At 37.8% G+C, this 10105-nt stretch overlaps 1 protein-coding gene and 1 long non-coding RNA gene across 3 annotated transcripts; one reads left to right on the top strand and one right to left on the bottom strand.

Annotated features, from left to right (window-relative positions):
* Nucleotides 1–5506: 5506 nt before the first annotated feature.
* LOC127094422 (protein MAIN-LIKE 1) lies at nt 5507–7084 on the bottom strand. Its single transcript, XM_051033258.1, has 2 exons — nt 6361–7084; nt 5507–6264 (listed from the first exon to the last, which is right to left on the bottom strand). The coding sequence occupies exons 1-2, from the start codon at nt 6859–6861 to the stop codon at nt 5890–5892; spliced, it is 876 nt and encodes a 291-aa protein (XP_050889215.1). The 5' UTR covers nt 6862–7084; the 3' UTR covers nt 5507–5889.
* A 728-nt stretch (nt 7085–7812) lies between these two features.
* LOC127094421 (uncharacterized) lies at nt 7813–9398 on the top strand. 2 transcript variants are annotated; one of them, XR_007792619.1, is made up of 2 exons: nt 7813–8372; nt 9012–9398. It is a non-coding gene; the product is annotated as an uncharacterized LOC127094421 (long non-coding RNA). The 2 variants fall into 2 exon arrangements; XR_007792618.1 differs by having other exon boundaries at nt 8923–9398.
* The last annotated feature ends 707 nt before the right edge of the window (nt 9399–10105 follow it).

Below are 10105 nucleotides of genomic sequence, written 5' to 3'. Positions count from 1 at the left end.
ATAAATAGAACCCCTTGGGTAGAAGCATTGTCACTCCACTCAGACTCAACTCGAGTGAAGACTTGGAATTTCGTTTCCCTCTCTCTCTCACTCAAAGCCTTCATTCGTACCAGCTAGCACTGAGATTGAAGGAATCCGTTCATGTGGACTGAGTAGAGACGTTGTCATCGTTCAACGTTCGTGATCGCCATAAGAGGTAACGATTCTATCACTGATCATGCCCATTCGTAAGGATCACTAAATGGAGAAAAATTTAAATTCCGCTGCGCCTTGGATGGCAATTCTCCTTCAGTGTGCCCGCGGAGGATTCGAACCCTCGTGCCTATGTATTTTCATCGTACAATGAGAAAATCAGAGCAATTGTAGTTCAGTCCACTACGGCTGAAACAAAAGGGAACGAGATTGATTTGCCAAGGTACACTACCCTTCAAGGCTAAAAAAAGAGAGCGAAGGCTCATAACCGTTTAGACAAGGTATCACTACCAAAGTTTATAATTGCTGATGTCAAGGAACTGAACTGCCAAGGTTTATCACCTTACAGGGTGAAGAGAATCAGATGCCAGAGTCCATGATTCTCAATGCAAAGAACTGAATCGAATAGCCAAGGTTTAACACCTCTCAAGGTAAAGTGAAACATATGCCAGAGTCCATGACTCTCAGGGAAAAGAGGTGAATTGAATAACCAAGGTTTAACACCTCTCAAGGTAAAGAGAAACATATGCCAGAGTCCATGACTCTCAGGGCAAAGAGGTGAATTGAATAACCAGGGTTTAACACCTCTCAAGGTAAAGAGAAACATATGCTAGAGTCCACAACTCTCAGGGGAAAGAGCTGAATTGAATAGCCAAGGTTTATCACCTTATAGGGAGAGGAATGTGACAAGGTTTATCACCTTATAGGGAGAGGAATGTGACAAGGTTTATCACCTTACAAGGTGAAGATTTGAATCAAAGAAGGTGTACAACCACAAGTTGCTAATAGCAAAGTTAATCCATCATTGAAGTGTTGAATGACATGATGCTAACCTAAAGAAGAAGACTTATCAATTGTGCGATTCAAATTGCACTAAAGTATATGAACAAAGGCGAATACCTTCAGCAACTAGGTCAAGCATCCCGTACCCAAGGATATCCTAGACAAGGATATGAACTCTCCATTCTCATCATTCTTTGTTTCTTAAGTCTCATAGCGCGTAACTCGAATCAAAATTAACAAGTTACTAATAGGAGATCCTGCATGTTGATCTTATTGATGTAGTGTTACTTGTTCTAGAAGAAGACTTGACAATCACATAATCCAAATTGTGATAAAGTCTATGAATAGAGGTGAATACGATGAGAAACTAGGTCAAGTCTCCCGTACCCAAAGATATTCAGAATGAGTTAATGGAATTCTCCAATCTCATTCCTTCTTTATTTCTTAAGGCTCGTGCCACACACATTGAATTATGATCGTCAAGCGTTGATATCTTTGCAATACTTGAGAAGTAGTCCACTTTGCTAGCTATTCTTGATTGATGTTAACTTGGAGTCTTGATCTTGCATTTGAACTTTGAGGTCTTGAGCTCTTGAGATTTAGCATATCCACAATAGCTTGAGCGTAATGAACTTGCCATATCAAGTGATCAATGGCCTTTTGATCACTTGAATGGGCTTGGGGCTTACACCATGATTACAAAGGATTTGGTTGACCAAAGCGACCTTTGGCCAACACTAATCAATGGGATTGAAAGTATTAGTTGAACTATGTACAATAATAAACCTATTGAATTGATTATCTAAATAAAATCATATAAATCTGATCAAGGCCCTAAACTAAGGGACATGCATTAGAAATCAAGATTTTAAGCCTTTAGGGCAAAATAGTTATTATGTTTAAGAAATTAGGAAAAACCTAATTAGTCTAATTAAAAAATCTAAGACATCAAGATTTAAAACCTTAATTAAATTCTAAAATTATTAATTCTATAATCTTAATTATGACCTAAATTTCTAACTATCAAGAAACTAAAAATAAAGGATTCTAATTACCCTAATTAAGCTTCTAAAACCTTAATTAATCTAATAAATTCTAGAATGCCTAATATCAAGCATCAATTCCACAAATTAATTTCATGCTAAAGATTGTAAAAACTGAAATCAAATCTCCTTAAAACAATTAAAGAAACAATTAAAATCTAAAGAAAGAAATTAGAAGAAATAGTAGAAACATGGGGTGCAGGCCCAACGTAGGGGTGTCAACAAGAATTCTGGGCGCATGGGCCTACTAAGTCAAAGCCCATCCAATTCACAAAGCAAAAAAGCAAAAAAGGTATGTTAGAATGGGGAAAATTTTACCTTGTACCCCTACAGTTAGCCTCATACCCCTACAATTTTTTAAAAATTCCCATTCTATCCTTAATTGGTTTTAACCAATTTACCATTTCATTTTTACCATTCAGTTGAAAATTTCAGAAATTACACGTTTCACACCCCTCGCACCGGAACTCCTGCAAAAATACTTCCGGTATGTATTTTTCCCAAACCGGAAGACTTCAAAAATGACTTCCGGAACACACAAAGCAATGAACCGGAAGACTTCACGAAAGAGTTCCGGTTCAATAAGAAAAAAGTTACAAACCGGAACACTTCTTGAAAGAGTTCCGGTAAACAAATTTACACATACCGGAACTCTTTGAAGAAGTGTTCCGGTTTGTGTAATATGTGTTCCGGAACTCTTTCAAGAAGTGTTCCGGTTTGCTTTTTTTTTTAATTTTTTTTTAATCTGTTTTTTATTTTGCAGGAATGGAAAATCTTCCCCAAATATGTGTAGATACTACTGATGCGTTTATAACGATTGAAAGATTTGGTACACGAGAAGAGGTTATCAGATGGATTAAAGAGGTTGGAATCGATAATAAAGTAACTGTTATTATCAGTCATTCAGATAATGAAACAGGGAAGAGAGGGAGAAGTAACAAATTAATATTTGGTTGTGATAAAGGTGGGAAACACAAGAGTACTGATAGTGGTACCCAAAGTGCGTCCAAGAAATGTGGATGCCCATTTAAAATCAGGTCGACTCCGGCGAAAGATGGATCTGATTGGAAGATTGATGTAAAATGTGGGTTACATAATCATGGTTTACCTGATAGATTAGAAGGTCATTCGTTTATTGGTAGGTTGACCACAGATGAGAAGCAACATGTCGCTGATTTGACAAAGAGACATGTACCACCTAGACACATATTGCTTTCCTTGCAAGACCGATATCCTGAGAATGTCACTCGGATTACGCAAGTATACAAGCATAAGAGTGTGATACAAAAAGAGATAAGAGGTCCTAGGAGTGAGATACAACATTTGTTTAAGCTTATTGAGGATGCAGGCTATGTCTATTGGAGTAGAAAAAAGGATGACTCGGAAGTGGTGAGAGAGATATTTTGGGCACATCCTGATTTAGTTAAGTTGTTGAATATTTTTCCGATTGTGTTAGTTATGGATAGCACCTACAAGACAAACAAATATAGACAACCTTTGTTTGAAATTGTTAGCATGACATCGACCGAGTTGACTTTTGCTGTTGCATTTGCGTATATGGAGTCTGAGCAGACAGAGAATTTTTGCTGGGTATTGGAGAAACTAAAAGAGTTGTTTGTGAAGAAAGATATGTGTCCACAAGTGATTTTGACAGATAGAGATCTTGCTTTGATTAAAGCAATTGAAATTGTGTTTCCCAGGTCGATTAACTTGCTATGTAGATTTCACATTAACAAAAACGTTGGAGCCAAATGCAAACAACATGTGGTGAATGACCTGCAAAAGACGATAGACACATTATGGATGGAAGTTGTTTGGGCTAGTGATGAGGTTGAGTATGGTCAACAGTTGCATCAACTTGAGCAAGCATGTGTTGATTATAGTGGATTTATTAATTATGTGAAAGACACATGGTTGACTCCACATAGGCATAGATTTGTTGGAGCATGGATTAATCGAGTGCTACATTTGGGTAACACAACGACTAATCGGTACGTCTTATAATTTTTTATGTGTTATTTTTATATGTGATATTATTTCTATGTATTTTTTATGTGTTATTTTCAATATTTTTAGGGTTGAATCTGCTCATTGGAAGTTAAAGCAGATGTTAGGAAACAATATAGGTGACATGGTCAAATGTTGGGAAGCCATGAATAACAACTTGAGGTTACAACTGGGAAACATTAGAGCTTCTTTTCAAAAGAGTTTTTACGAAGTTGAGCACGCGCACATAAGTCCCTTTTATGGTTATTTGCGTGGTTCCGTATCTCGAGCTGCTTTGAGACGTATTGCTGAAGAGTTATTAAGAGTTGATTATGTTGGAACTAACAGGCAAATATGTGGTTGTACTCTTAGAACATCTTATGGGTTACCTTATGCTTGTGAGTTAGGAAGATACACACTAGGTGGTATACCGATACCCATTGATGCTGTTCATGTTCATTGGAGGAAACTAACTATGGAAGTTGAGTTAGAGGTAGGTGAAAATGATGGATCAGAGGTGGATATGACTTCTGCAATGGATGAATTATGGAGACGATTTAGGTCATTAGATGTTATCGGGAAAAGGGCATTAAAGAGTAGGGTATGTGAACTAGCATACCCAACAATGACTCCATTGTGTCCACCACCTGAGAAACTAAAAACCAAAGAAGGAGTGAAGAAGAAAGGGAAAAAACCAGCAGAATATGATGTTTATAGGGACCCTTCGTATCATGAGTATGTTGATAAGGCATCTCAATCTTCACAAAGGCAATCTCAACCATCACAGACTTCGAAGAAGTTAAAATTATCAAAGAAGCAACCACAATTCATTCTTCAATTTCCTAATCATATTAGGTCATACATTGAAGATGTAGTTAATGTTGAATCAGATGGTAATTGTGGATTTAAAGTCATGGCATCATTGCATAGATATGGTGAGGATGGTTGGCCAATGGTTCGCAAAGAGTTGGGGTTGGAAATAATAGACAAGGATAGGTCAACTTTGTATGACAAGTTATTTTCTAATCGGTTGTCAGAAGTGAGAGAATCTTTGATGATAGAATCCTTTGGTTCACAGCCACCTGAAAAATGGTTGAGTCTACCAGATATGGGTTACTTGATAGCGAATCGCTATAATGTTGTACTTGTCTGTTTAGGCAATCCGTGCATGACTTTCTTTCCGATGACAAGTTCACATTCACCAAATGTCTCTATTTATTGCATTGGTTTTGTTAACCACAATCATTGGGTTCAGGTACGTATTTTGTATGACAAGTTATGTTATATGCTTTAATATTTTAATTATTTCACTTAATTATTTAAGTTAATATTTGATATGACTTAATATTTTAATTATTTTACTTTATCAGGTTAACATGAAAGAGGGGTTTCCATTGCCATCGGTCACATTAGATTGGAGGAAATTTCGTTCTCATACAGCAACTACTTGGATGTTAGGATTTGCAGGACGTTTGCAACATTGGCAATTACTTACACCTGTATTAGCATGAATATGTACTCAAAACATAAATATGTAATCAAAACATGAATTTTATATTATGTCTATTATATTCAGTTCTAAAACTTAATACATAAATCAATGTGAACGAGAAATATGCAAAGCTTCAAATAAATCAGCAAACTGTGGATCTTCCTCTTCGGCATTAACCTGTCTCAGATAGCGATGAATCAATGTAGATACACGAGCCCAATCAGGATCAGATGGTCCAGCGTCATATACAGGAACTAGTACCTCTCTTGGATCGTCACGATGGGGAGGGACCAACCGTGGATGCGAAACACAATAATACCACTCCAGATAACCATCTTCTACATCAGATGGAGTGGTGGCCAGGGTAGATGGACCGATCACAGCGATAACACTCTAATGGTAACTAATCCAATCAACATCAATATCCGTCGCCATCATACAATCAAGAGGTGGGGATGAAACATACTGCCTATACCCGAACTGACGTAAACATCTATCAGGCAAGTATGGAACAACTGTTTCACCCCACTTCAAACAGCCCCTGTAGAGACATATCTCATCAAATAGACGCCATACTCTATGATCCTCAAATGGACGCCATATGACGTCGGCATGTGTCAGCTCGTCCAAAATAGGTCGTAAATCATCAACCTTCAGGACTCCTTGCCTATACGACCATCTCATCGCTCGGGGAAGACCACAATTATCAGCTGGTTTCCAATTCTCCCCTCTTTTTTCAATAGTTGGAAAGTATTCGTGAATCCAGCACTGTTACAAAATACAAACATAATAAATAAAATAAATTAAGTTAACATATTTTATAAAATGAATCCAACACTTAATAAACAAAATTAAATTATATACCTGTAGGAGAGTAGGATATCCACCGAGCTGTTTGCAACTGTACATGGACGCATCTCCAAGATATCTGTATAGGATAACTAGTGCAGCTGCTCCCCAACTATATCCTGAACATCTATCTAAGTTCGTAAACAGGAGGAGGTATCGTGCCTCTACAAGTGTAAAGGTCTTATCGGAAAAAATGGTGGGACCCACCAACATCAACAGATATGTTCTGGTCGCATATGCCCAGCTGGAAGCAGCTCTATGCTGTACGAATAAATCGTATAACCACTCCAACTTGTAATACGAACCCCTGCAGCTACGAACATGTGACTGTGCCTCACCCCTGCAGCTACGAACATGTGACTGTGCCTCACCCTGTGACACTCCTAAGTAGTCAACAGCAAGTTCAACAGCTACCTCTTCCGTCACATCCTGAGGACTCCAGAAGATACCCCTGATGGGCAAGTGAAGCAGACATGAGACATCATCCAAAGTAATGCTCATTTCACCAAACGGCATGTGAAATGAAGATGTCTCTAGATGCCATCATTCCACAAATGCAGAGATAAGATTTGTGTCTATCTTGTTCAGACTGGTTCTCTGAAGTGAAGATAAACCAGATCTAGATACTCAACTCTCCATCTGTGGTGGAAGAGCCAATGGAACCCTAGATGTCAGCTTCAGTCCATGTCCAGCAACCTTCAACTCTTTCTTTGGACCTCTTTCCTAAAAACAATTAAAACACATATTAGAAAATACAATATAAAATATTCAACTATTATTCATTTTCAAATATATCTCGTTTACTTACCTCACCGAACCATAAATGTCGAGCAACATGATGCTCATACTTCACCAAAAGAGACGTATCGTACGGTCCTCCTGGATATCCAGTCGGCTCACCTGCAGATGAAGATGCACCCCGGTCTAATGTGCGGACTGGAATCCTACCATCTGCACCTCGTCTTCGAACCACTGCAAAAAAAAAAAATTAAAAAAAATTATTAAAAATTATATATAAAAAAAACGTACCGGAACACTTCAAAGAAGAGTTACGGTGAATAAAAAAAAGGATGACTACCAGAACACTTTTTAAAAGAGTACCGGTTTAGATCATCCAAACCGGAAGTCTTTAAGAATGACTTCCGGTATACAACAAACCAAACCGGAAGACTTTCTAAAAGACTTCCGGTTCAGTGCCCCCAAAAGGCAACAAACCGGAACTCTTTAGACATGTGTTCCGGTATACACTACGTGAACCAGAAGACTTACTCTGAGTGTTCCGGTTTACAATGCCAAAAAATGAAAAATTTGGTTTCCGGAAGTCCTCAGACGAAAATGGTAAAAAAATTTAAAAATGAAAAATATACCTTATTTATATGAGGGTATTTTGGTCAAAAAAATTTAAATGTAGGGGTGCGGGTATAGTTGTAGGGGTATGGAGTAAAGTTTTCAAAAAGGTGTGTTGGAATAGGATTCAATGTGTGGCATACCCAATGTTGGGCCTGGAGCTTAAAGCCTAGGCGATGGAAACATGGACAGAGGGGGGTGCAGGCCTGTGTGAGGTGTGAGTGGTGGTAACTGATATGGGCCTAAAGGCCTCAGAAGCCCAAACAAAACAACCAAAGGAATGGGGGAGGATCACTTCAGCCAGCTCGATTCAATCTTCCCCCTTGTGATACCACCATGAATACTCCGGACCACTCTCTCATATCTCCAGCTCAAATCATAAATTTACTAACCAAGAAAACCGCAATCCCCCACCAAATCCTTCCCTAAATCCGAACTTATCGATTGCTTTCTCAAACGCTAAATGTTGGGTCCAAAATGAAGCCTTGAAGGCCCTAACCCTAAGTCCTAATTTGGTTGAGATAAACATGCTGAGGCGCGAAATTGGGACGGGAAGTGGTGAGAAAATATGTTACCGGAAGAACCATGCAAATAATCAATTCGAAATAATTACCGAGACAACGTGAATAAAAGCTCCGGCATGGTGGTTCTTCTGCCCGACGACGGGAATGGTTTCATAGGTAGTGTTATGTTTCTCTTATTCTCCGCTCTTCTCTCTTATTCCCGTTCTTCTTCTACTTCTTGATTGTTGTTGCCGTGTGAGGTCGAAGGGGTGCGGTGGTTTAAGCTCCACCAATTGAAGCTTCAACATGAAGCTTCAATGGTGTTTCAAAGGAAGAGCTTTGGTGAGGGTTCTGAGAGAAATGGAGAAATGGAGCGTGAAGAAGGTCCCTGAGAGTGAAAAGTTGATGAATTTATAGGCTTTGAAAATTCTGTTAGAAATGGAAATGAAATCCATCTCAAATGAAAGTGAAATTAGAGATTCTGTTTAGGTTGAAAGTCAGTTAGTTGGAAAATTCGATTTTAGTTAGTTATGGACCTGTTAGAAATTTTGGTTAGATGTTAATGAAATTCTGTTTAAATTACATTGAAATGTGAAATTGTTAATTCGGAACTGGTTAGAAATTTAAAATGAAATGAAATTCCTTTTGCTACATTTGAAATTCATTTTTCCTCTTTGTGAAACACATTCTGTTAGTGAAAATTGATGCCAATTTACATTAGTTGCAGTTAGTAAACTGGGAGCTCTAAAACACATGGTTCTGGTTATGGATGATGGTAAAATTCATGCTGAGATAATTTCTATATGATCTTGACAGAGTGAAGAAAAACCTTGGACCCACCCGAAATCGATTTAACGAGGCGTACCACCTCGCAAGGAGGCACACTTCTACAGCTGATGTACATCGAGTCGGAAGATGCAACAATAGAAAATAAGTTTGGTTCAACAAAGGTAATAATTTATTTGTAATCTGAAGTCTTCTGACTCCTAGCTTTGGGGCATTTTTTCTGTTTTGGGATGGCTTAAATTATTGTGTATGTATGCTCGAATGAAACTTTCATCCAAATAGAACCAGTTAATAATTTAGTTAGTGTTGATGGACTCATGCTTGCGTATGAAGCGGTGTTAGAGGTTGATTTGGAAGGCGTTTGGAAGGCGAAAGCAATATCTCATTGAAATAACATAGATGGATTTGTTTGCTTCACAGTCATTAGTATTTTTGCTTTGAAAAGCCAGTTTCACATTTAATATGATGAAATCTTAATATGTATTAGTTTCCACTGGTTTAAATGGAATTACCTAATGCTATACTTAGTCAGAGAAGCAATAAATTTTAGACAATTTTCAAGCATTTCTCTAAAAGGGAGACTGATATTATCCAGCGCAACGTCATTATTGTACGGTTGACCACGTAAGTGGCTTCTAACGAGTGAACCTTAGTTGAAGCCTCATTAACACACTTTTAGTTAACTGAAACCCATGCCAGAACCACCGATTTTGGATGTTGGGACATCTTTAAATTAAAAAACAAGATCATAAATAAAAACTTAATCTAAATGCATTGACCAAGTATACAAAGTCTTGAAAGGACTTTAATCAAGCAAAACAAGTGCAATGACCACACAAAAAGAAACTTAATCAAGATGATCACTATATGAATGAACTAAAATGGGTTAAGAATTCCAATGGATCAAAGGCAAACCAAAAATCAAAAGATCAATGTATTAAATGCAAATATAAGTTTAAAAATCAATTGGGACAAACTTTGAATCTAGGGTTAAGCAGTCTAAATTCCAAGTCGAGTACCTACCCAAATCTCCAACCAAGAAGTAGTTATTACAAACAAACCACCAATATCCTGAACCACCTTAGGGTTTCCAACCCTCCTTAAAGCAAGCCACGGGTTTTACC

Source organism: Lathyrus oleraceus, chromosome 6, assembly GCF_024323335.1.
Source record: "Lathyrus oleraceus cultivar Zhongwan6 chromosome 6, CAAS_Psat_ZW6_1.0, whole genome shotgun sequence".
Taxonomy (NCBI): domain Eukaryota; kingdom Viridiplantae; phylum Streptophyta; class Magnoliopsida; order Fabales; family Fabaceae; genus Lathyrus; species Lathyrus oleraceus.
This window is presented reverse-complemented; position numbering and strand designations above follow the sequence as displayed.